The sequence below is a fragment of the Spea bombifrons genome, chromosome 5 (assembly GCF_027358695.1).
Source record: "Spea bombifrons isolate aSpeBom1 chromosome 5, aSpeBom1.2.pri, whole genome shotgun sequence".
NCBI lineage: Eukaryota > Metazoa > Chordata > Amphibia > Anura > Pelobatidae > Spea > Spea bombifrons.
Window position 1 is genome coordinate 52,404,047 of NC_071091.1, and position 27,567 is coordinate 52,431,613.

The 27,567-nt window shown below is 38.9% G+C and overlaps 1 protein-coding gene across 5 annotated transcripts in view; it reads right to left on the minus strand.

Annotated features, from left to right (window-relative positions):
• Positions 1-27,567, minus strand: part of RELCH (RAB11 binding and LisH domain, coiled-coil and HEAT repeat containing) — a 47,876-nt gene that overhangs the window by 17,059 nt on the left and 3,250 nt on the right. For 3 of the 5 annotated variants that reach the window (XM_053466139.1, XM_053466137.1, XM_053466141.1), the window contains exons 2-19: positions 24,507-24,596; positions 21,841-21,912; positions 21,672-21,727; positions 19,097-19,210; positions 18,132-18,320; positions 17,626-17,717; positions 16,631-16,936; positions 15,648-15,723; positions 13,501-13,596; positions 8,707-8,819; positions 7,972-8,062; positions 7,255-7,326; positions 6,835-6,975; positions 6,394-6,558; positions 5,811-5,958; positions 1,779-1,935; positions 982-1,105; positions 810-858 (exon numbers count right to left, since the gene is read on the minus strand). In XM_053466139.1, the coding sequence (XP_053322114.1) occupies positions 810-858; positions 982-1,105; positions 1,779-1,935; positions 5,811-5,958; positions 6,394-6,558; positions 6,835-6,975; positions 7,255-7,326; positions 7,972-8,062; positions 8,707-8,819; positions 13,501-13,596; positions 15,648-15,723; positions 16,631-16,936; positions 17,626-17,717; positions 18,132-18,320; positions 19,097-19,210; positions 21,672-21,727; positions 21,841-21,912; positions 24,507-24,596 (2,151 nt within the window). The remainder of the gene's footprint in view (positions 1-809; positions 859-981; positions 1,106-1,778; positions 1,936-5,810; positions 5,959-6,393; positions 6,559-6,834; positions 6,976-7,254; positions 7,327-7,971; positions 8,063-8,706; positions 8,820-13,500; positions 13,597-15,647; positions 15,724-16,630; positions 16,937-17,625; positions 17,718-18,131; positions 18,321-19,096; positions 19,211-21,671; positions 21,728-21,840; positions 21,913-24,506; positions 24,597-27,567) is intronic. The other 2 variants (XM_053466140.1, XM_053466142.1) reach the window with 2 other exon arrangements.

Consider the following 27,567-nt stretch of genomic DNA (forward strand, 5'->3'; position numbering starts at 1 on the left):
ATATAAAGATTAAATGATAATAGTACCAAAGGAAACATGTTTATAAGGAATGTATTCAAAAATACTAACTTAGTCTGAGAAAAGTGATTTCTCACTTTGGACTAGATTTAAAAAAATGTAAAAAGTATTTTTTTTCTGGAGATAGTTTGACATTGCATTGGTAGTTGTCTAGCAGATGTATTTGCAAGTCAACCTCCTGACATCCCAATTGAATTATTTCATAATAAACATTCAAAGTAAATGAACTGTAAAGTATACCTTTCACCTTACATAAACCTGCATCCAACAAATATAAACATAGTAGGAAAAGTGAAAACCTGCTCACTTTTGAAAAAACAGGTGAAAAGTAATGATATTACGCAATGGCTTATTTCTGAGATGTGTCCCTATAAGTGGGTGTAACGTTAAAGGCAAATATTAATCATAACACACAATGCTCCAAAACAAGCAATCATTTCTTGATTTTGCCTAAAATTGCTATTTTAAAACTAAAGTGTTCTTGGATTGGAATACAGAAAGGAACCTGGTGGTCTGGTTAGTGAAGCTCCTCTGACGCCTAGTTGAAGTATAGGATCAAAACTATCTGGTCGTAAATAGAAAGATCACACTATTTTTATTTCATTTATAGATTAATAATGATGCGTTTTATAAATGAGCGTTAAAATCTTAGCAAGGTTATGTTAGAACAGGCTTAGACCAGTCCCAGTACGGGAAAAAAGTATAGAATTTCTGCCAGCCAGCTAGTGAAGTTACTGCACTGTACACATTCAGATTATATATTATATATATATATAATATACAGCACTTACCAATATTTTCCTCAGACAGTCTTAAGATTTCCTGGAACTGTGGCTTAACCTAAAGGTGATTGGGACAGTTAGTTTCAACAATCACATAATACATTACACAGACCCTGCTCCAAGAGTCATCATCTGGGAAGGTGAATATTTTCCTACAAGTTAAACACAAATGTATTTTTACCTTGGTGTTTGTGAATATTTTTCCAAAAGTTCTGCACAGTCTCCAGAAAAACCTTGAAAACTCATGAACACAGGCTGTGGACCCCACATTGATTCGGCCAACTATTTCTATAAGCTGAGGGAGTCTAGGAATTGAAAGGAAAAGGACTGAATTTGATGACGTAGTAAGATTTGATACTGGCGTTTTTATGATAATTGCAATATTAGAAGTATTCAGGAACACTAAATACCCCCCCAAAACACAAGTACAGGCTACTAACAAAATGCTGTAAATCAGAACCATATTTTTCCATGGGCCGATTCAATTTAGAACTTAGTAACACATTCTGTGTTCTATAGATTTTCAATACAAATATTTCATTACTAAGCCTTTTGTCAAAATATGGTACTGGTACTGATCCAGAACCAGATGGCTTCTGGTATTTCAAGACCATCTGAAAAGGTTCTATTCCATGTAATCTGGTGGATGTAAATGCAGCTTTAGAAACATTAAACTGTTCACTGACCAAACCCTTCCCAGAAATCATTTTTCATGTAATATTTTTAGCTGTCATTTTGCCTGCGACACTGGCACAGAGACTGAAAAAACCCGAAACAGCTCATTGAATGTTTAATTCTTTTCTTCTGAAGGATTATTAGCAAAGATGATAAGCAACAGATCTGCAAAGGTTCTATTGATGTTTTGCACACATGGAACAGCGCCGTTATGCTATGGGTATAGCCAAATGTTCAGATTTGTTTTGTAATTATGGATGGTGTTAAGGAGTAGGTGCTACTACACGCAGGGAATCTACTCACAGTTGATTAACGACCCAGAGTAAACTCTCCCAGCCTGTGGTCCCTTCATGTTCCAGTTGGTAATCATACAGCTGTAAGAGCACGGCCAGCTGCTCCCGACTCCCAATGATGGTTGCAACATCCTGAAGAGGGGACACGGGTCGGGGAAACCTAGTGACTGAAGTACAAAGACACAAATAGTGAGGGTGAAGCCAAGGGAACGTTTCTTAAAAAAGGGACAACATTAGGCTTGGAAAAAGCTTCAACTGTCTGATCTAGTATAAATATAAAATAGTATGTTGAAATACAAAAAATTATATGGCAATATAAGAATATTAAAAGACATTGAGGGTCTAGGAGCAGTCAATAAAACATTTTGTAACCGTGCTGATTTGGCAGACTGTGGTGTTCCTTAAAGCACTGAAAAAGAGCTGTGATCGAACTCACAAATATAACTATCAATAACGTTTAGAAGTCTTATATATTATTTTCACTTCAAACCAAGTAAATGTATATTTCGCAACAAACATTTAGTAAAGGCAAATTCACCTCATATTATATTAGGGTGGTTTCTTATTCTAACTGTGATTTAATGTGAATTTGGTGTTCGTGTCCCTTCTCCTACTGGTACGGGTGTGTATGTGTGTGTGCGATCATGGGTATGTAGGAGCATGGATGTTTACTCGTGTCTGTAACAGTTATACACGCACAAAACACATACATATTAGTGTTTATGTAGTGTTTTATAATTGCCCCCCACTTTGGTCCTGTCCCCCCAAACGCCCACTGAAATATGAAAGCTGGAGACGCCACTGTCTGCAATAGATCATCATGCTTGATAATCTATAAACAATTGGAAGCACTGACAGACATTGTTGTGAATTGGTTAAATAAAGGAAAAACGCCAAAATGAAATAAAGACAAATTAAGAAAAAAGAATGGAATGCACTGAGAGACAAGTTGTGTATTAAAAAAAGGGGCAAAACAAGCGGTATGTCTATGAGAGAAGCTGAAACGAAATTCAGACAATGTCTTGCATAATGTCAGTCTGTAAGGAATAGAAAACGCCATAATACATAGTTAATACATAGTATTCTAGTTTCCATACTGAATATTCGCTTATGTACCACACTGCTTAGATAACATAATAAAATGACACGTATGAACAACTGCTTCTCTAAATTTATATTAAAAAAAACCCTTGACTCAAAACCACAAGCCGGAACCAGTTTCTGAAGAAAAAAAACCAATGTAATGGGCTGGCCACTGATCTTTTGCAATACCTCGCTGCTCAAGGATTTCCACATTGTAGCTTCAGTCTGTGGTAACTGTTTGTAAAAGCTATACCAGTAATTATTCCTTTAACCAGACTTTTGGCCATGTCTGTTTTTTAAATGAGCCATAGCTGTAACGAGCAACCAATAGAAAATATCAAAATGTACAGTATTCCACTAGTTTGTGCAAGTAATTGTGCTACAATTTTTCTAAATTGTCACTTTTATACATAACCCCTAACATCAATCCCAAGAGCGACCACTGTGTATCACATCAACGTCTAAGACAACATTGTGAGTCCATACTCCATATCTAGATTGGTTTCATAGATCCACCTGCATTTCTAGGTTAACATGCTATGTAGTTATACTGTTCGATAAGAGTTCATTCAAAGTAATTTGAATATCTAGCTGCAAACCTAATAGTGATTCCACAGAGAGAATCGGGTCTGACCACTTTAGGAGGCAAAGTGAGTTCAGGAGACGTAAAACGTCTACAAGGAATGAAGATCTTTAATGTTTGGTGCCAGCAGTGTGACTACCTGTACAGCTCTCATATTACTGGGATCAAACCAGTCTTAAATATATGCTGTTTTTTTAATTTTAGAGATCTAGAGATTATTCAAGTTATTTTGTTGCTTATTATTATTAAAAACGTTTTAATGAATATCTTTAATACTAGTTCAGGACCATCTGTCTGGGTGTAGGGCTAAATTGGTCCACAGGTAGCATTTTAAAATACGCAGTCTCATCAAAAAACACACATAAATCTTTGACTTAGATTAGAAAGTTGACTGCAGTGATCTAAGTGTCAGCAGCTTTAACAATGGGTTATTGGACATGTGCCTACTGATGGTATATTTGCAGCCATCACTTCTGTTAATAATTCTCTTATTACCCAAATTACAAAGGTGTGGTATCTTGCCAATATATAAAAAAAGTTTTTTTTAGGAGAGCATATTCTGCAAGTAGTGGAAATTATATATTTTGAAAGAATTCCTGGGTGTAATGTAATGAGAGGCATAGGGAGGTCTCCACGGAAATGAAGGGCTTCCATCACATGTTCCTTGAAAGCAATCCTTCTTTATTATAAATACATAAAAATTTTAAGTGCTACATAAATAAAGGATTGATTTTAAGGAACATCTGCTGGAAGCATCATTTCCGCGGAGAGCAAGGTGTATAAGTCTGTTGCCGATTTGAAGGAAAGAGCGTCGTTTATACCAGATGTCCAGATGCTTGGGCTGTTATACACCGAAGCAGAGCCATTTATCACCATCTTATCTTAAGGGGGCTGAAGATCAGTGAGTGGCATCATATATTCTTACAGGTGTTCTAAAGATATCGGTTGCCATACAGGTTCCCTTAGGAAGCTAAATAAATACATTTAAGCCCCTAACAAAACAACTTAAATCCTTCCGATTCTCCCTCCTTAGGTTCTCATAATGTGTCAGTAAGTGACAAAAAAAAACCTTGCGATCACATGTTTACATAGCCTTAAGTATGTTTGGTTAAAGTTAGTTATTCGTATTAAACTGAGCTTCAACCCTTAAAAAATATGAAATGGTTTATTTATTATTCATGAAAATTGTATGCCCATAATACGTATACAAACCACCAAAACTATTTTTAACGTGATGTAAGATAATGGCAAACTGATTATTGAGAATGTGTTATGTATAAGATAATTGCAGATGTTGAAATATGAAAGATATCACAATATCCATTGAAATATACGGTTCATCTTTTGTTTTTTCTTCTTCATTCTGAATAGTAATTGCTGGTACTGTTACAGAGACTGTTAATGATATGAAAATATTTGGGCGTACCGAAAAATATATATAGTTTTGGGGGGAAAAAAAAATGCTGTAGTCTAAGAACACAAGGGAAGCAATAGGCAACATGTCCTCTGGTGTAAAGAAGTTTTAAACTTGGCACAGGAATGCAGTATACAAGTGGAAATGTAGCAGAATGTACATTGTATGTCACTTATAATAAAACTTTTTAATTAACTTAGTAAAAAAAAAGGGGGGGCAGCATACAGTTAAGCAGGGATAAGGCACACTGGGCACATGGGTGAATAACGCGGAAATCATTTTAAAAGCAATGCATATAATCAAATGGTATAAAAGCAGCAAAAAAAAACCAAACACATGAGTGGAGAGGATAGCGGCTGAGGATATTACGAAGCCTCACATGTCAGGACAGTTGAGTCAGACAGTCACAAAGGCAGTAAATCTATTTTAAGTGCTAGTAGACAGAAGAAGGCTAGGAGCTGGAAAATTCAGATCAATCTTTGTTTTGCAACCACTGCCGTCCTACTTAGAGCTCACCAGAAAAAGGTCTATGTTTGCCAGTGTTTGCAAAGGGCTATGTAAGACACACAGCTCCAGACCACAAAGATCGTCTGGCAGACGGAAACATGCCCTGGCAAAGATGGAGATGGTGGATATTTTAAACAAGATGAGCCTTGCCATTGACTACTAACAAAGTTCCCCAAGTCATCCAGTAACTTGCGGAGTTTTTTAAGAAACAATCTGCAGAAAACCTGGGCCCCAACCATTAAGGTTTGATGATGCATTCTCCCGTTCAGCGGACTAGCACGCCATGGCAAATAAAGGTCAACTTGGAATGCGCTCAAAGGGTGCAAACATTCACCCTCGACACTTGGGCACACATGTACAGCAGACAGGTTGGTAGAGGCGACACACATGTTTGTTTCACCGGCCACTGAAACAAAATGTAGTGACTGTTCCTTTAAATCACAGTTTACGCATACCTTCTATTTGCTGTATTTCACCCTGAAGCTTGGCTTTACTTGTAAACGGTGCGTTCTGTAACACACTTGCAAATAACGAAGGAATAAGGGATTGCAAGGCAGACAGATACATGTGCAGCTTATGCTCGTCCAGTCCGTGTTCTCCTTCCTAGAAGGAAAAAAAGTGCATCTTTTAAATAAGTAAATTATAAAGATAAGGGCAGCATAAACAATGGCACTAATAATCTGTTACACGAACAGCGATGGCAGTATTTTAGGCTACTGTATAGATTTTTTATTTTTTTTTTAATTTAGCAGGTCTGCCCTGTCATTATTTCAATTATTTTCCATTTTAGCAATTCTATGCAATCAGGCTAGGATGGAATAAAAGTATTTACACATCTTGGCATTTACAGTTTCTTGAAATTCTATGTTTGGATCTTGTTTTTAATCCACCATGTACACTATACAAAAGTAAAAGCTTATTCTGAAAATGTGAAAATGACATCAAACGGGATAGTATCTGTGTATGCATTAGACTAGAAATAAGAGAGGTAGATAAGGTCATTAAGAAGAATGCAGCCAACAAGGCCTTGTCACATACCCTGAGGAGTTTTTCAATTTTGCTGAGGAGTGTAGGAATGAGGTGAGCTTGAAGGTTTCCCAGTTCCATGGTCCATGCAGCATAGGCTGGTAAAAACACTTGGTGAGTGGCACTCACAACCCTTTCTGAAGGATCGCCTAAAGCAGTCAAAAGAAGCTCAAAACCCTGATGGGAAGAACAAAAAACAAAAAGTTACAGCTACACTAATCTGAAGATACACAAATCACAGATAAGCATGTACCTATATTCCTGCCTGGCTAAACTACTTTCACAAACATGATTCCTTGTAAGAGAACACAAAAAGATCACCTCTAATTACCATTACTCAAAGCCATATCTCAAGTTTTAAGTGTATCATAAATACAATGAAAATACACATATTCTAAAGGATTGAAGAAAAAAAAAAAAAAAAAAGAGGCTTAAAGTTTTAACAAAACATACCTGTTGGTATTTGTCAGGATCATCGATGTATCCCATAATTATCCCCAGGCTTTTAATCACAGCCTCCCGTACCATGTCAGCCTTATCTTCCATTAACATTTGTTGCAGCATTGACAGCACGAGTGAGCTCCTAATCTCCTTCTGGAAGTACAGCGTTTCTTGCCATTGGTAACATTTTCAAACAAAGCAATCACTCTCATTAATAGAGTAGCTAAATACAGCTTCCCAAAATCTCGGCCCAATTCTCACTGTGACATAAATTGGTCTTTCCTATGTGAAGACTAATTACATTTTGGTGAAGTGTACACAAGTTATGGAACTACCACTACCAAGCAATTTCTCCATACATCAGGGCAAGCAATAAACAGCTCTAACGTTCTCCGCTCTTAGTCACAGGTGGATTATATTAAGACAACTTACAGGGAGATAAGGAGCCAGGTCCCCACAAGATTCTGCCACGAGAAGCCTTCTTTCTGGATATTTATGATTAATCTGAAAGAATGAACAAGATCTTTAATATTCCTGGTCATTAGGGAAAGGAAAATCGAATCACAAATTAAAACATTCCTACACACAAGCTATCTTATCTATTCCGGATCTACCCCATTAAGGAAGTCTTCTAAAGCATATATGCTCTCGAGTATGGCTAGAGGAGACCTTAAAATACTAAACATTTAGGAAATGCCAGTTTATCCTGCTTATAGACAGACTATTTGTTTGTAGTCCATGGTTTGCTTTTTCTTCCCAACTGTGCATGTATTTAATCAAGAATGTAAACCAATGAGCCAAGCTCTTCTAACCTTTTATTAAATACTGTATATTTATTAGGAAAATATCCAGAACCTCTCATTTTTATTAAAAGGATTAAGACACATGAACCCATTTACACAGCGGCCAATCCCTAACCATATTTTACATAAGTTACATTGTAACATCTAAGTAGTGTCAATTATTCCTCTTACAACCGCCAATTAAGTTGAATATCAAAAACAATATATATATATATATATATATATATATATATATATATATATATATATATATATATATATATTATATAATTTGTAGATACTATTTGCATTTTGGGAATGTGAGCTACCCGTGAGCTAATTATTTTACCCAATGAAAGTATCTTACTTGCTCCCAACATTGTGGTAAAAGTTCTGCTTCCACTCGAGTTGGTCCAACATGACGGGCAAATGCCACGCATCCAGTCAAAATCATTTGTCTGCATGGGAAGAATTATTAGTAGTTTGAGGATAATGCAGAATTGATAATGAAACGAACTTTAGATTACCGGCTGTCTCTTGTTAATATTTTGCCAAACATGAAATGTAGGTTTCCTCATATTTTAAATGCATGGTCACCAATGGATTAAACTGCAAGCAAATCGATGCAGGTATTCCTTAGAAACCGGCGACTTCTTGCCGAGTAGTGCTCCCACTGAAATCAATGAGTAGCAGCAGTCGATCACACGTATGCTAGCTGAGCACTGGTTTTACTATCATACATGTGAATGGCTGCCGCTACTTCAACTGATATTAGTCAGTGCTTAGATTATTTTAATAAAGACATTATAAATGGGACAGACTGTATTTTCTATTTATGTTTAGAAATTAACTGCGAGGCACAGTGACAGACTCTACTGAAATATCCTAATAAGAGATGGTATTGTTTTTTTTTACTTGACCTTAAGGGGTTATATTGAATTTCTTTTAGTTAGGGAATCATGGAAGCTGCACTTAACAGCTGTAAAGCTTTATGTTAGATTGGGCTTCTGACACAGGTAGGGGGCATATTAAATGTTCGCAATGCTCACAATCCTCTTATGTTATTAAAATTATTATTGTATCACACTGTGAACACACATACCTTTGTTCATCATCGGGCCGCTTAATTAAATTGAACAGTATATGCAAGAGCTGGTCTCTTTCTTTGGGCTCAGGGTGGAGGCAGGCTGTGCAGAGTATAAGCGGTATCAGCTCCTGCACATCAAAGAGAATGAAAAGAGGAAAAAGTCAAGAGATGAGCCAATGGCAGAAATACAGTATACACAGTGAATTACGATGCACAGGCATGATCCCAGAAGTAAACCATGGATTGTGTTCTGTTGTAAGATTGACCTGACAGATGTACAAACAACTCATCTGTGGCTCATATACTGTAAAGTAGGAGACATTTCTCACCAAATGATACTGGTGATAAATAGACACATATGGGAACGCCCAAAACATTATTATTGACTGGATGATCTAGCAATAGTTATCTGTATATGGATATGTGTATATCAAGAGCATTCATTTTTCTGGAGAACAAAAACATGTTAAGCCCATGAACTGCCTGGTTCCTTGCTCTATACCCTTCCTAAAGTGTTGCTTATAAAAGTTTCCCATCAAATGTCTTAATATTCAAAATTTACGGTGACAAATTTATTGCTGTGGTATATGGTGACGCACTTTCATACACACACAATTGTGCCAAAAAGCTGGGAGTTTTAACACTAAGGGCTGCATGAACACATGGACCAGAACCGGGGCTCCCGCAAAATTTGGCTTCCACTCAAAGTACTATTGAGCATAATAAAACTTATTTCACAATTTCTTGGGAGCACGTGAGGGTTTTTTTTCTGGCAGTTTATCCACAGAAACAAACAAAGAAATTAACATAGCTGTGGTATAATGTACTACGTTATAATAACAGCTTTGGAAACCAAATGAAAGTTCAAAATGAAAGAAGAAGCTGTGCTAGAAATTAAAGGACAGACTAGGCAGAAAAATATGAAGTTTACGCAGATTCCTCTAAGACGTATCTCCACACCAGCAACAAAGAAATAAAAATAAATGTGGATGGGTTAAATATAATGTAAATATAATGAGTGCAAGCCCTGGGGACTTTGGTTGAATCCTTGAGTCAACAAAGAATTATTACGAGCCGACTTTCACCCCTCACCATGACATCTTTGCTTATGCTGCCATCCTGTGGGTTCAGATGCAAAATACACACAATAATAATAAACACTGTACAATATAATAATTACGGTAATGTCCCGCCAGTGCATTTGAGGAAAACCACCTAAAACACAAACCATTCTGCCCTCCTTTCCTCCCTTGAAGTCACTCATTTGTAGGAGGTAAGAATGCTTAGTGGTTATGAGTATCGGTGTTCTATATCTCTAAACACCACAATAGTGTGTATAGAAACAGGGGAAACCTGGTTTATATACATTAAACTGCGCACATTATGTTAAGTCACATAACTGCTGATACCTCACAAAGTCACATAAGTCTCCTAAAGGCCCATTTGAAATATTGGGAGATGTAGGGATGCCATTATATGCCAGGGATAGAAAATGTGTACAATGAGATTAAGAAGGAGTTTGGATGGGCCGGCCCTTTTCACCCGGTAAAGCAAGCGCTATAAAGGGAAAAACGGCATGACGCCCATTATAAGTCAAGGGCTTAACAACTGAGTTAATTGAGACTATACTCAACAATGGACAGTAATAAACAGATCTGTAAGTTTTACCGAGAATTATTTTTGGTTTTAGATACTTATAAGTCTTTGCACAATTTACGTTTAGAAATGTAGGAATATACAGTTCATCTGTGAACCAAGAAGTATATAAAATCCAGGCATGAGCGAGATGAAAAGATCTAAATAAAAGTCTTCTCTGCCACACAATTTACTGTTTCAAGAGCTTGATAAATTGCAGAATAAAAAAAAAAAACACAATTACAAGACAATGTAGACAATGACTAATGCACAGTACACACAACAGGCAAAAAACAGACCTTAAAGAATTTGTGTGAGGATTCTGATGAAGGGTACTATGAATATTAATGGAAGGCAAGTTTACCAAGTGAGCTGCAATGTATTTAAACAGTAACTCCCATCTTGTTTTTATATCAATGTTTACTGCCCTAAGGTTGTAAAGACTATGCAAGTAGTATTTGTTAAAAAATGACAAAAATAGTAAATTATTTCTACATTTCACATGAGTACTCACCTACCCATGATCTTCTGCTATTTCAGGAGCTAATTCTCATGATCTGCAAGCACCTTGTAGACTGGAAAACACCACCACCCTAAGCATCTGGTATCTTTCCATCTCTAAATTTGGTTAACCTTGGTTCATTTGATGTGGTTTTATTTCTTGCTTTCCTTTCTGTATATACTCATAAGTCTTAATTTGTACAGACAGGAGAATAGAATTCTACTACATCTTGTACATTTTAATTAGATCTTATATGTGCTATAATATGAGCGTTATTAAATTAATAAAGAAACTGTGCAAGGCGATTTATTATAGGGGCATATAAATAATGGGGTCAAACGGCCAATGATGTCAGTTCAGGCACTCCTTAGTGTGTAAATTCCAGCTAGGAAAGGGACATGCGACTGTAGCCGCTGCTAGATTTATTGCAGGTCAAGCTGGGGAATCAGGATCTCCCATGTAGTTATTTCATTTATGTAAGGGTTGCTGCTCTTTGCACACATTGCTACGTACCGTACTGACAGTACAAATATGCCACAGAAAAGAAAATAAATTGTGGGAGCTCCCCTTTAAATGGTCACCTGCCATAAGCCTGGTTCCTCTACCAGTCTGTCTAACTGGATGCAGGGGATACCACAAAGCATTTCAGTACAATGGGGAAAGAATTTATACACGGACAGATTCCAGATCAATGACTCATTTAAAGGCAACAAACAGTTCCTGCAACAATAAACCCCAATACACTTAAAAGGTACAAAACCATATAAGTATATTTTATCTGCTATAAATGCATAGTACGAGACAGATGAAGATTGACAATGCTTGGAAACGCTCAAGGTAAATTGCATTGCTACCATATTAACAAGTTTCACGGGGGGGGGGGGGGTTCTTACATCAGGGATAAGAGGAAATAAAGCTCCCAGCCAAGCAATACATTCTCAGAAATCCAGCACTGATCCAAATATTGACTACCGTATCAGGAATTGGGCTTCCATGTTAGGAACTGGGCTACATCTGAAGGCTTATATACAGAGTACCGCATCTACCTTCGCCATTAATTGATTTTAAAAACAGGACCTCTATCAGGAGTGAACATACAGTCAATGGAGAGGACAGATGCTGAAGAATAAATGAAGAACGGAAATGCAGCTAAACAGGATGCAGTGGATTAATGGCATGTTTTACTCACACATAAATGACCACACTGGTTGTATGTGACTGAGAATGGTATAAATCACAATAATAATAATAATATGCATTACAGGATCAGTGCAAGTTTCTAGTACAATAAATAAAGCCCTTGAAAAGATGTCAATGCATAGTATAATTTCACAGATTAGAGGAACACCGTACTGGTTTAAACTGTGAATATTAACACCAAAATATAAAACATACTATAACAGGGGCATGTTGAATTTAAAGCACTATATGTATTTGGGATGCACCGATACATCGGTGGCCGAAATATATTGGCCGAAAATATAGGCAAAATGCCGAAATAAAGAAAAACGACCGAAAATAATCGTCTGCAGGAACCCTGCTGCTTACCTGTGCATTGGTCACACAGTGTGCGAGCAGCGTCTCTTAAACTGGCCAGGAGAAGCAGGAACCCAGCAGAGAGACACGTGAATGCACGTCACATGACTCTACTCTGTTCCTTCTTCCCCTGTGCGTGACAAGTTGTTCGCACAGAGTGCAAGCAACACAGAGGAAGCAGCAGGGCCCCTGCAAAAGTCTGCGAGTGAGAGATCTGCAGTTCAGGTAAGGGGGTGGGGGAGGGTGTATGAGCTAGCATGCATGATTAAGGGAATGAATGAGTATGTGTATATGAACGAGTAAATGATTGTGAATGAGTAAATGAATGAGCGTGTGATAGCATAGATGTGTAGGTGGGGGGAGGATAGCATGGCATAGGGAGGCTGTAATTGTTATTGATTTGTCCTATTTTGATTGATTGGTAACAGCAATCACACTCCTATCATGCCTGAGCATGATAGGAGTGTGATTGCTGTTACCAATCATATATATATATATTTTATTTTATTTTTTTAGGTAGGGGGGGGTCATTTTCGGCTAAGTGAATGCTGAATTTTCGGTTCAGAATTTTAATTTCAGTGCATCCCTTGTGTATATATACAAACATAAGACTAGTACAAAGGACCTCATAGCACATAACTAGAATAGTAAGTAGGCTGATAATATTTGGGACATAGCCTAATAAAGACATCCTTAAAATTACCAGGTTCTAAACTTCTTTGTTTTTTAAGACACTGATCAGTGAAATCATAGGAATATGATACATATTTAAAGAATGAAAACTAAAACTAAAATAGTGTCCGTAAAACATTTTTTCTTCTTCCTTGTAGTCCTGAAATTATGCATTGACATCGGGTAACAAAAGGGAATTGTAATAACATTTTAACAAGCATTACTGATGTGCTCGGGCAGTACAAAGTTAACACTAGCAGGATTTATTTTCTCCGACGCACAGAGGGATCAAGTAGGGTTACCATGCAGAGATACTTAACTCACCTGACACAGATGCACAACCAACCTCTAGAGTTGAGGCATGCACAGAAATAACAATGTCAAGGGCCTTCAGTGGTTATCTACAAAGCTTAAGATGTGGCACAGAGTCAGGACAATTTATATGCAAACAGACAAGGGCGTACCTCTCGCTTTGCAAGAAGCACATTTGGGACAATATGAGGAAGGCAGCGGCCAAGCATTAGTAGGACTTCATTCTCACTGTCTGAGATCCGCGATACCTGTGAGTAAAAGACAGCTTGTGAGAGGCAAGAACAAATACCCATCACCAAATCAAAATTTAAGCCATGCCATGCCAACAAGTTCATCACAAACCTGATTTACTACAGCTCTTTGCATTTTAAGAACCCATCCTTTGCCAGAAGGCCACTTTAAAGCCTTTCAACAAACCTTGCGCCTCTTCCACTACAATGCGATTTTCACTACAGAGTTCCAAACTGAAAGTAACATCAACACAAGCTCAGTGTGTCGGGGGCTTCAAGAAATGGGTTTCCGTGGCAGAGCAGCTGCACACAAGCTGAAGATCACTATGTGCAATGCCAAGTTTCACCTGGTGTAAAGCACACTGACACTGGACTCAGGAGCAGTGGAAACATGTTCTCTGGAGTGATGAAACATGCTTCTTTATCTAAGTTACATGGACAAATCTAGGATTGGTGGATGCTACAGCAGGGCTTGACAAATTTGTTGTGAATCTAGGCGCCAGGATTTTTTTTTAAACTAACAGTTGGTTAGGAGTGATCTGATCATCATCAGCCCACTTACTAAACTCACAGCATTTGACCTGGAAGCACCCTGGACTTTCAGGTCAGTGCTGTTTTTTTGGGGGGGTTTTTAAATTATTTTTTTTGATATATATTTTTTTAACACTTTCAATGCTGATGTTCCATTGGAGCAGAGTACTGACTGATATTTAGTCCCCACAAGCTTGTGGGGACAAATGTTAACCCCTGCAATGCCACGAATGTGTTATAGACAATTGTGGAATTGAAGGGGTTAACGCTGCACTGTCGCTCTCATGGAGCGATCAGGCAGCAGGGGGGAGTTGGGGCTGGTCTCCACACTCATGTGGAGACCAAAGAACCCTCTCCCCCGTCACTGAAGCTGCCTCTGGCAGCTGGGAAGCAATTGCTGGTCTATAGACCAGCCATTGCAGGGGGGAGTCTCTGATGACTGCTGTAGGCTTCCATGCCTACAGGAGTCATCAAAGGGCTTGTGGGGGCTCGTTTTTGCTGTTGCTGGTCTGCCTGGACTTCCAGACAGACCACCAGCAGCAGAGCCCCTTGAAAAACGGGAATTAACCCCTAAATGCCGCGATCGCGGCATTGAAGGGGTTAATGCTGCCCTGTCGCTCTCATGGAGCGATCAGGCAGCAGGGGGGTGTTGTGTCAGGTCCCCACACTTGTGTGGGGACCCAATCAACACTGAACCCCCTTTCCTGAAGCTGCCTGTGGCAGCTGAAAACGCTATTGTAGGTTTCCCTGCAATCGCGGTTTCAGCCTACAGGATCACTCCGTGGGAGTGATCACAGGCTCGGGGGCGGGCTCTGAGTGGCTGTGCTGTCTGCCCAGACTCCTGGGCAGACAGCAGCAGCAGCGCCCCCGCGTGGTGACACGGGGGCATTTTTTTGTGGATGTAAGAGGCTGACAAACTCCTAGGCGCCAGGACAAAATTCTGAGTCGCCATGGCGACCTGGCGTCTGGGATTTGTCGAGCCCTGTGCTACAGCATACATCTTAGACAATTGTAGGCCAGCACAGAAACCCTGGCCTTAACCCCACTGAACCCTTTTGGGATGAATTCTAATGCCAACTGCGAGGACTTCCCATACAACATCAGTGCCTGAGCTCATAAAAATACTCGTTTGATTGAATTGGAAAAAAAAATCCCACAGACACTCCAAAATCTTGCGGAAAGCCTTCCCAGGACAGTGGAGGCTGTTATAGCTGCAAATAGCGGGCCAACTCCATATGAACGTCCATGGTTTTGGAATGCGATATCCAATAAGGGGTAATGGTCCGCATATGTTTGGTCATATAGTGTAACACGGGTATATTGCATCTGATTTAACATAATGGAAGTTTTACTTTACCAAGAGGGTGGTAGAGAAGTAGAAAAGAATCTCAACAAAAGTGGTAGAAGCAAAAATCTATTCTGACACTAAGATGAGGTCTGAGTCTTCACAGCAAGAAAAAAGTTCTCTTTTGCCATCAAATTCTATGTTTCTATGCCACTTTTAACCTACAACAAAAGTAAATGGTATTATTTCTTACCTCCGAACCCAATCGACTGTCTGCTGACATTCGACAAAAAGACAACAGTGCTTGAAGAAAGGCAGATGACAATTTCCTGTAATATGAAGCAGGACTCTTAGAAAATAGAGACGGCCATGGAAATCACACAATAGAAAACATTCTAGTTACCCCTTACAACATCAATTCAAAAAAAAAAAACTTAAGATTTGCGTTAGACTCCATATTAAAAATGCTAGAAATAAGATTATTGAGGTTTCTGGAAGATTATTATTATTATCATCTTTTATTTATATAGCGCCAACATTTTACGCAGCGCTTAATACAATACATATATTCAAGCTTACAATCTTGAGGGAAGATAAAGATAAAGAAAGGAAAAAGGGCCCAGGGATTAGGCGAGTAAACTGGTGAAAGAGAAAAGTGCCTGTGATGAAAACTGGGAATAATAAAGTAAAAACAGAACAATAAAAACACAATGTGTTGAAAGAAGGGTTCTAGTAATAAATAACGAGAACAAGAGAGAAAACAAAAGCATTGTTCCTGGAGAATGATGATGATGATGAGAGTGAGATAAAAAAGGTAATTAAGTTAAACAAAGTAGGCATTCAATGACAAACATCAAGAACAAGCATGGCAGTAGTTGCTATGGGATGAGTAAAGCACTGATTGAAGGGGTGACTCAAAGTTCCTCCTTTGTATCTTGTTGCTGAATTGCAGGAAAGTGTTTATAATTATATTCAATGGCAGCACTTTCCACACATGTGCATTCAGGTCTCAACAGACCCCTACATGCAGCTCTCACCTGAGCTGAGGGCTGGAGCTGACTGGAGGCAAGTATATCATGTTCATCCTTCACACATCTCCTACCCGGAATCTTATCATACACCAATTTGGCTATTCTACACTACAATTTTCAGCTCTGGAATGATTTTCAGTTAAACAAATTAAAAAACGCACACATTAATACACCATGAGAAAAAATCTTCCAGCAGGTCATTTACCTATTAGGCTGATCAAACTTCACTCCTTCTCTACTTGGTGGTGCAAACAGGAATGTCTTCTTGTTTATTTTTGCCATGTCCGGGCTCGGAGGAATCTCTTGAGAAAGATGGGAGTCTGTCTCAGTTTCTGCTGGCATAGAAGACTGGTCATCTTCTGTCCTATCAAACTTGTTATCCTGATCTGAGCTTCGGATGTCTATGTAGGGATCACTTTCCTCTGATGCCTGACTATGCAGCCTGTTGGGTACAGCTAGGACGGCAGGAAAATCCTCTGACACAGAAACTGCTTTCAGAGATTCAATTTCCCTGGAAAGGAATCCATCACATTTTTAATGGTAAACATTAGAACACATTAAGCAATTCAACAAACTTTATCTGTATATTAAGACTTATTCACGAGTTGTAAATAAAAGACACACCGTAAGGCAATAATGCCTTATAAAAAGATGGCCACTTTAGCTGAAATAGTTATGGGATACAGATGAGCCTGGCCAATAAGAAGCCAAGTTGCTCTTTTCTATGCAATGGTACAATAAGCAAAAAAAAAACAAACGGTTTGTGATGCTACCAAAAGCAGTAGTACAGTGTCCTTGATCATCTATGGCCTTATTGACTGCTCTGATTTGGCACAAGACAAAACCTTTTTTACTCACTGACTTTATAAGAGTCTACCCCAGTAAGTTCCTCCTATGAGAAAGGTACAAGTCAGTCCTAGTGGATTCAATTTTACATTACTGAGAATCTCACAGAGCTCACTATGCATTGTAAATGGCAATCTGCCATGCTAGACCTTACTTATTTTAACCAGTCCCATCTAACATGGTCACAAAGTATTCGTGTTGTTTTTGTTTGAGGTAGTTCATATCAAAGGCTGCTGCTGGATACAAGTTTCGCTATGTATAGTTTTTGTTTTTTTAGTTAAATATAGTTAAAACAAGGTTATATAGAAGTAGCTCATGTGGTCTGATGTGTACCGTCATCCCATTGTTACATACCTCTCAAGCTTCTGAATTTGACCCAGCAACGCTGCCTTTTCGTTATTGCACCTGCTAATCTTATTTTCTAGTTCTTGCACTATGGGAGACTGCTAAACATATAAAGATAAAAACATTTTTTATTATAAAAACATCTAATTACAAAGTGCAATAGCATTAACTAAACATATCAATATTTATACATCCATCTTTGGGGACTGGAGCATCCCATTGCCTTTTCAACCTCATTATATAGCCAAATTCAAATTCTTCAAGCTAGATAAAATAGGTAAGCAACAGAACTGCAGGGAAAAGTAAAGTCTATCATTTGGGGGGGCTACAGGGCTCCCAAAGTGCATTCCAGATTCTGCACAGTAAGACTGAGGGATGAGTGCGGCATCACAGACGCAGTTTAGGCCCCTTAAGAACTTCATAAAATTATATTGACAAGTTTTATATCCCTCAGAACACTGCTTATCAATGGGACTGGTCTACACTCCCTAGTTGATCTACACTAAGGGTCTCACCTCTATGATTTGTGGCTCTGCAACCTCTTCAACAATTACAGCAGGCTCTAGATCTTCTTCCCTAACTTCAACAGCAATGTCTACCGTATCTTTTGACACCGCATGGTGGCTTCCATAGTTCCGATAAAGCTGCAACAGGTCAGGAGGCTTTGGAATGTTCAACCCTACATCATCCCATAGCTCAAAGTCCTGAAACAGCGAGAGAGAGAGAGAGAGAATGTGTGAGGTATTGATTTAAAATATGAAACCTGCTGCTTGGAAACCATTTTATATTTCAATTAAATACTTCTTTAAAAAAACCTGCTTTTGTATGCTCAACTGGGGAAAAAGTATTGAAAGGTGCAGGTTTACAAACAAGTCGAGTTAGACATTTTCTCATCTGATTCACTAATGTCATAGGAGAATATTTAAGGAAACAGATCAATAATAAAGAAAGAAACACAGAAAGAAATTAAGATGTCAGAATAATGGCTCACTAGGTACAAATATATCAGAATGTATTCCGGGAGGCATTCAAAGTTTACTGTATTCAATATCACCTTTCTTTTTTGCTGCTTATCTGTCCTAAATACACACTAGGCGGCACTATGGTAAGAACTAGAAACAATAAAAAAGTATGTCATATAAAGGCCGCCCTTAGGATGGGGTAAGGGGGTTCACGCAGAGATGAGCATGCAGGAGCGCTGGACCCCCACCTGCCCCTTCCTAAAAAAGGGGCTCATAAATCCTCTTTGGCCCAGGCCCTGTAAACCCTGAGGGCAGCCTTAGTTATACAGTATATAGCTCAAAGTATATGGGGTAAGGCATGGTCAGACAATGGAGGGGAAAAAATGTAGAACTGAGACACCAGCAACAGAGAACACACAGCTTTAATATTTTTTCTAAATCGAGAAATAAGCTACTTTTTAATTTTTGCATCCTAACACCAGTAAGGCACATACGGGTACAATAATTACGCATAGTACCTGATCATCATTTTCATCCGAAAAGGTGATTGAAGTAAGCTTGTTGTTATTTTTCAATAAATACTCGTTCACAAGGAAATTTAGTGCTCTTTTTTCGAGAGGCTTAATAGGCTCCTAAAAGAAACAAGTTAAAGGTTAGAATCCAGGAGAAATATAGGCTTTTGTGCAAAAGTAATCTTCACTGCAACTTGTATGTGCCTCATAACATCGCAGATCCCCCATTCCTAAACAAAACAACCCCCCCCAAAAAAAAATTACAAAGGACATAAGATGATTTAGTTTCAATACTTGTAGCCTTACTCTTTAGATCACCGTAGGGTGTTTTTAAGAGACTACTAGAAAAGTGTTCTAATCATTGTGTTGCTATGTGATGATTTCCAAACTTTACATTTACTCTATGAAACCATGACAAATCAACAGTCCCATTAATGCTAACATGAGTTGCAAATGGAGGGAGGATGAACTGTATACCAGACTAAATATCAATTCTAAATATTGGCAAACAATTGTTAAAGTACATGTTTTGCTCAAATAATTTTATTTTTTGTTTTGTTTTTTTTTTTTAGGAAAAAAAAAAGCTACAGTTTACAAAATAGTTATCTTTCTGCAAGTTTCCTGTAGAGCAGCCCTGGGGATATTGCTTCCGTTACACTGGTCTTTTTGACGTTATCTAAAGAGTGACCATGACATGGGAGTTCTGTCTAGTGCACAATGTCATCAAAAGGAAACAATAAAAATACAGTAGGCTTCTGCGGCTTCAGACAATGCAAATTATTAAATGGTTACATTACAGCCTGTTCTAGGACTCTTGTTTTCACAGGTTTTAAAGGGTCACTTTAGTGCATATGATAGCCGAGTGGCAAATACATGGGGTTATTCACAACACATGTTATTTGCCGTGTAGGAGATGTGTATGGCCAAATATCTCCCTTAGGATTGGACAGGGTAGCATGCAGACCACAACTGATCATTGTCAAGCATGGAAAAGGCTGCTTATAAAACCCTAAAGTTTTACAAGAACTCAATGGAAGTATCATCCATTAAGACACTAGTGTAATGTTGTACTAGAGTTACCGGTTTACTCAAGGAAGCAACATAGACGCCTACCGTACCACTTTAACAATTCCTGATGCAGGGAGATTCAACCAAGTGGAACGTCTGTCATACACAGGAATTCATATTAAAAGATTGTGTGTGTGTATACATATAAGCGCTTGATTATATGTAACAAACCCTTTTCACTGGTGGTCATAAACTTAACTTTTTGGAATCTTAAGAATGGTCCTATAGGGTAATAAGACTGAGGAGCACTAAATATCTGTGAACAGCGTTATTAATTGGTGCACAACAAATTAAAAATCCTAAATATAAAGCTTAGATCCCAATGAAGCTGTATTTTGCTGGGCCATAGGCTGACTAGCCTAAACCTCTTCCAGAGAAAACACCCAGGTCCAAGCAGGTAATACCAAACTTGGCTCAGGGATTGACTTTTCAGAGCCTCTCCTTGCCCTGGGAGTACAGGGGAACTAACTCCCCCCTCCACAATCTCTCTAAATCTGTCCCTGGAGGAAGTTTAAGTGTCCACTAGAGCCCTGCGCGGGACTGCTTTTTTAATCCCGCTCCCGCTGTTTTTAATCCCACTCCCGCCCGCTCCCGCAATGTGGGTGTTCCGCTACCGCCCGCACTTTTACTGCATTTGTACTTCACTGTACTGCAGTTTTACTGCATTTGTACTTCACTGTACTGCAGTTTTACTGCACATTTACTGCACTTTTTTTTTTATATTGCAAACCTACAGTTGTACTTCAATGTACTGCATCTTTATTGCATTTGTACTTCCGTACAAAAATAACTGCAGTAAAACTGCAGTACAGTGAAGTACAAATGCAGTAAATGTGCAGTAATACTGCAGTAAAAGTGCAGTATTGCAGTTTTTTCATGTCCAAAAAACTGCAGTATTACTTCAGAAAAATTACTGCAGTAATTTTTTCTTAAGGGCACATTTGTGGCCAATCACGCCCGCCTCCTTACCTGATTTCCCAAGCAGTCCCGCAAGGCTGCCCTCGAGTTGTTCCCTCACAGCGTCTCTTCTCTTGCTTCGCCCAGGAACAAGGCGGAGTCACAGGAAGTGATGTCACATCACGCGACTCCGCCTTGTTCCTGGGCGGAGCAAGATAGGAGACACTGTAATGGAGCAGCAAAAAGGCAGCCTTGCAGGACTGCGCGGGATTACCGGGACCCGCAGGTACAGTGTCTGACCTCCCGCTCCCCCCCCCCGCAGCCCCAGCAAGACCGCCCGCAGGGACCCGCCTCCCAATGCAGTCCTCTAGTGTCCACCTCATGTACCTGATGCTGGCTTTATACAAATCCCATACCGAAGCCTGCTGACACGCAGGCTTCGGTAAAAAAAAACAAAAACAAAAAAAACACCAAGCTCTTCAAATGCTCCAACCAAGGGACTCATCCATATAATTTGCACATGATCGCATAAGATTTGCATGAGGCTTTAAAATGTCACTATACACACATACATATATATTAGAAAAGGAGTACAGGTAAAGGGTGCATAACATACCTGAATTTCAGGACTGGATTTATAGTTTTTTCGTTCCTGTAAAGGAATTTCATTTTCTGCAACACAGAAATAAAGCAAAATGACATTCCGAAAAGAACATCAATAACGACTATCAACAAAAGATAATGCGGAAAGAAACTAGGAAGAGAAAAAGTTGTATGTACACCACCTGAAGCCAGAGTGAGGTTGACCCTGAGAGCCTGAATGGTCTCGTTGGCTTTCCGTAGTTCAAACTCCAGGACTGGACAAGGGTTTGGATTAAACACACACAGGCATCCAACCAAGAAAAGGGAAACAAAAATAAAAATAAAAAGCAAGGATGGGTGTGGAAAAAATATATATACACAGTTTGTATTGAAACAGAAAGCATGCAGTCTAAATGGAACTAATGAAAGCATGCAGCAGAGTTGGTTTAAAAGAAAACCAATGGACATCACGGATTTAGCTGCGTAAATGAAACAATTTCAACCAAGACCACTTCAAGCTGTCTGACAAGGAGTTTATGCATAGTGACAAGAAATCAAGATGCGGCCTTTTATTTCCAAGAAAGCACTAGCCACAAGATATTAATTACACATTACAAGCGAGGGATCAAACTTCAAGACTATAATGATCAAGTATAAATTGCACATATGTACAGAGTAAATTAACTCAACCTAATTCTTTTTTACATTGCCAAAAGTGTCCCATCAAAAAGATAACCAGTTTTTAATAAGATCTATGTAGAACTGGCAACCATTGGTGCTTTGAAACTCCAGATCCAATAGCTCAGTGCATGGGTCATGTGTAATCCGCGGCTTTGTGACCCTCATTCTGTAACCTTACTGCTGCCTATGAAGACTGCACTACTATGTAATTACAAGCAGAATGACATCGTCCTAGACTTTTTAATAGTTTTAATAGTTAAATAGTTTTAATAGTTTCTGGAAGATGCCTCATATATCAGGAGCAACATTATCTAGGGGTTGCCCGAACCTACGTCTGGCTGAAGACCCCAGCCTCTGCATGTACACGGAGCCGCTCATGTGCACGCAGATGTTCTACCTGCCAGGGGTCCAGCAGCAGCTGTTAGGAAGTTACAATAACTACATTTCTTAGTAAAAAAAAAAACGCTTGTTCACCTAAAAAAAAGCAGCAATCGGTTTGCATGAATGTTACCAAATGTGTGTTTTGGTTTTTTTTGTTTAATTCAGGTATGTTTTGACACCTAAACGTGTGCCAAGTCGTGAATATTCCAAGTTCAAAGCAGCCAGTTAACGTGGTACACACATTACAGAAGTAACAAACTGACAGATGTAGGGGAAAAAATAAAAAATGACATAAAAACTAAAAACAAGAAGATACAGATGTTATGCTATGGAAACCAGGCAAGAAATAATAAATTAAAGCAATGAAAATCCATGTCAGACGGCAAGAATAAAGGGCTCGGCACAAGTGCAATGATCAGAAGGACCATGTCCTGTTTTCAGGGGAGAAGGCCAACATTAACATAGACACTCTGCTGCATGCTTCGCCGACTGGGGCTTGTTCTCCACTCGATAGTTGCGTTTGCATCTACCAGTTGCCTTTGCTCATTTAAAACAGTCTGCGTATTTCCAAGACTGAAAATGTTGTATTAACCAAGTACACACTAAAGTTATAGATCATGCAGACAAAGCCTTAAGAGTGAAAATCTGGAAGTATCCTTGTGTAGTACATGGACAGTCTCATCCTCAACCTGACTTAAAAATCAAAGGTGTGTGTTTTTTGGGGAGTACAAATGGATAGTGCTTCCAAAGAAGAAGAAATTGACTTTTTTACGCAATCTCCTAGTAGGTATCGGCGCATATGCAGAAGTGTATGTCTGTATAGATGCTGCCATTCTGAGCTAGTCAGGATGAGCTGTACTGTTCATGTACTAAAGGCATTCAGATAGAACTGGTAGTTTGTGATTATCCAATATCCTTATCTATTACATATGCAGTAAACACAGTGTGTAAAACTACAAGTTTTAACTTTCAAGCTTCCAATCTTTGAACTTAACTTTGTGGATCAGTAAGCATTTCAGCATAGTGTCTGCATTACCCATATCCAATGTGTGATGAATGTGCAAGATCTTTGAAAATTGCACTAAAACAGTGATCATGGACTCAAATATATGTGTATTTCAGACACTGTCCTGAAAATGATTACTAGCTGGTCCTATACGGAATTGCATCCAATCTTAAATGACTTATACAATCTAGTTTCTCTTGGTTTAAATGCATGCAAAGCACTGGGAAGTATACCTAACTATGCAGATCTTCCATTAACAAGTTTTCTAGAACATTTATCACGTCCTTACAATACCAACTGTATCACAAGTTCAGATGCAGTTGATCAACTTGAACGAGGCAAACTGGCTCTGTGCACTTTCTTCGCAAGGTCCCAGTGCTGCACTGTATCTCTATCTAAAACCCTAACGCAATGTACCTCTCTGTTCTAGTATCCAATAAACCGGCATGCCCTGCTAAGTTTTCTCAGCACACACATAGTCTGTAAACGGCGGCAAGCGGTAATCTAAATAGTAAATTTTTTTATCAAGGGGGTGCTGTAACAAAGTATTCCATATGAATGAATACAGCCCACGTCCATTCTCAATATCTTTCATTAACGCTAGTGCTGATGTATAGTTAAGGTCAAGTTAGGATGACTTTTAGGAAAACTCTGGTCTGAGCCAGGAAAATATTAATAAAGGGGACTTATCGCAGGTTGCGATTAGGTGCACTGGCTTAATTATAACCGACTCCCAATCAATACACTGCTAGCAGACAGAATAAAGGTTTATTAAGAGCGGTGAGTTAATCTTCGACTTACCTGCCACCCGCTCATCCGTCTCCCGGTTCCCATCGTCAGAGTACCGTGCAAAGTCCAGGGAATCGAGGGTGCTTATGCTGCCAGCTCGGTCTGAAATATAAATACCAAAAGCCCATTCAAATATTACAGTTGTTAATTGGCGAATACATCATCCAATAAGAATCTCGACGAGGATGTTGTATCTACTCTATTAAGCATTCAAAAATGCCTTAAAGGAAAAGTTAACCAAAATTTTGGGGAAAACAGCACTGCCTGTTTACAGATGGCTGCAATCGATCGCTGGCCCCGTAGCAAACAGTATGATTTCATTCTCTATTGATAGAGGGTTCTGCTGTTAAAGGGGAGTTTCTTCTATTAAAAATAGCAGAGAGCAGCAGATCACATGTGAAACTACTTCTCTTGGATAAACGGATGAACAAACATCAATTTAGAGGGTTAACACTGCAACTACAATCTATGACGTGTGGTTGTTATCCAAATAAGAACAATAAATGTATTTTGATGCATATTATGTTACACATATTAAAGTGAATTCCTAGAATGCCCTTCCCAAAAAGGGGTAAAAATTATCAAATCTAGTGGTATCCCACCGGATCATTATTCTACTAGCAGCTACATCCTAAAGAAAACGATACTCAGCTGCCAGAATAAAAAAAAAGCCAGAATCATCAGAGGATGGTAGTCTATTAACAGGGTCTGCTATCCCTATAGCAATATAAAAACACATAAGAGTCCAACTACACAGAAAGGAGATAAGCAAAAATAATAAAAATCAATGCTGGACGGCACAACTGACATCACTGAACCTGACTGATTCATCCTATATAGGATAATACACTATGGAGGATTTACCCCTTGGCAACAACTAGCAAACGCTAAAGAGCTGCAGTAATCACTTGAACGTTTGACAGGCGATTGCAGAACGCACTTTAACTGTACCAGTTGCTCTGTCACATCTTGTACTTTATAGCTCAGAATTGTTCATAAACACCCCTTTTGGAGTCTAGAGATGATATGCATGCTCCAGCACCCACATCACCAATGCATATGATGGCTGAGCTGGCTTATAATGAATGTCCATCAGAATCTTCTCCATACATCTGGCCTGCTTTTCCAACCCCACACCCCACTTTGCTATAGGAGGCATTTCCCTGTAAGCAGAGCACAAGCACAAAGTGCAAGTAAACGTGCATATTTAACTTTTAAACAAAATGGGGGGGGGGGCGCAAAACCTATTGCATAAAAGGCATTAACATTGTTGCTGGAATAATAATGGCCAATGAGCACACAAAACAAAGCAGCAATTAGCACATACCCAGCGATTGGGTGTAAAACGTGAAGCAGTCCCACTGATTCAGATCTTTGGTAAGGAATACAGCCATGTAAAATCAAACAGGACTCCCAAACTTAGGGTGCCTTGATGTGGTGGGGGGCTGAGCAATAAATGGTCATATAGTGTGACAGAATCCCCAAATATTTATGCCGTAGATAGACGTTTTAAACTGTGCTTGCTGGGTATCAGCCGAATTTTTGATTCATGCGTATTTAACCGATTAAATATTTTAATATGCATTAGTGCTGTTTGGGGTTATATTTAAGAAAATCTGTTATAAAAAAAAAAAAACGGACCTGTCTGCGAAAGCAGCCACTTTGCAGGTTTTACAACTCTTAAACAAAAAAAGGCGTCTTTGACTAACGACAGACGGAGAGTCCGCCTGTCTGCATTAGGAATTCCAGTTTCCATGGCAGCGGCAGCAGCACACACCTGTCTCGTCTCCCTCCTGTCACATTTCCCAGTCAGGTGTGTACTGCCTCATCGGGCTCCCTATGACATGCTGACAGCTTGATTTAGAAGACTATATACACACACACACACACACACACACACACGTGTGTATATATACACATACACACACACGCACACTGTTTGGAAGTTTACCTAGTTGATGCCATTTTGAAGGGAAAGGGTGGTCACAGCACATTAATTCGAATTTAGATTTTTCTTCTGCGAAACGATTTAAAAAAAAAAAAAAAAGAACTATTGAAATGTTTTTTTTTTTTTTTTTTTATAAAAAGCATTCTTACTGTACAGTATTTGTTTCGACGCCGGATAAAACTTTTGCACGGCACTGTATATATAGAACGGTCAACTATACTACGTGATATGTGAATAAAGACTACGGCCTGCCCTCTGAAAGGTGTGAGTATATAAGTTAATATACTTTAACATACTGTCATTGTTTGTCATTTCGAAACGTCACTTGAGAGCCTTCTAATTCCTAAAGGAATGTCCCCAGTTAAACGCGGAGTATAGGGTTGCAAATACAATATATACAAACATTCTTATTAACTGGGAAAGGTATCGAATATCAATGCCTTCTTTAACAAGTTTATTTTGCACCCAAAAACCTTTGAGTTTTTACAACAAAAACATCTATTTTCAAGGAGAGTTAGGCTTCCTTTTTATATTTTGAATAATGCATTATACAGGGCCAGATTAGCCCTTCATGCTGGAGAACCGTACTAGGGTTGCAAACGCTCCATGTAGAGAATAAACTCAAAATACAAAAATGAAATTAGTTACCCCAATAAATGACTGGCTTTATTGATGCGGCCAACTGCTTGCTGCACCCTACACCAGATTACTCAAACAATAAAGCTACGTGATACTTCAATAAAAAAACCTGTTACAATGACAACTGAACGGCAAGGTGGATTTACCCATAAACAATGCTCCCTCTGCGGTTTAGCACGTCGACAGTATATTATTTCCTTGAAATGACGTGGGGAACAGAACAAATTAAAGGTAGAAAAAAGAAACAGAGGAGAGAGAGAGATACTAAAACATTCCAGGTGTTCCTCTACCTACTTCAATACCACCACCAATTCAGGTACCTAAATTGAGGCTAGAGAGGGGAAAGGAAGGGCATCTGCCAACCTTACCTGAAGAGCCACCATTGCTATGCTCAGCTGCAGAAATTTGCAAATGGCCACATGGAAGCTGCAATTCAGGTGTGTGTGGAAATATGGAAAAGCCACTAAAGAGAATCTTAAGAGAATT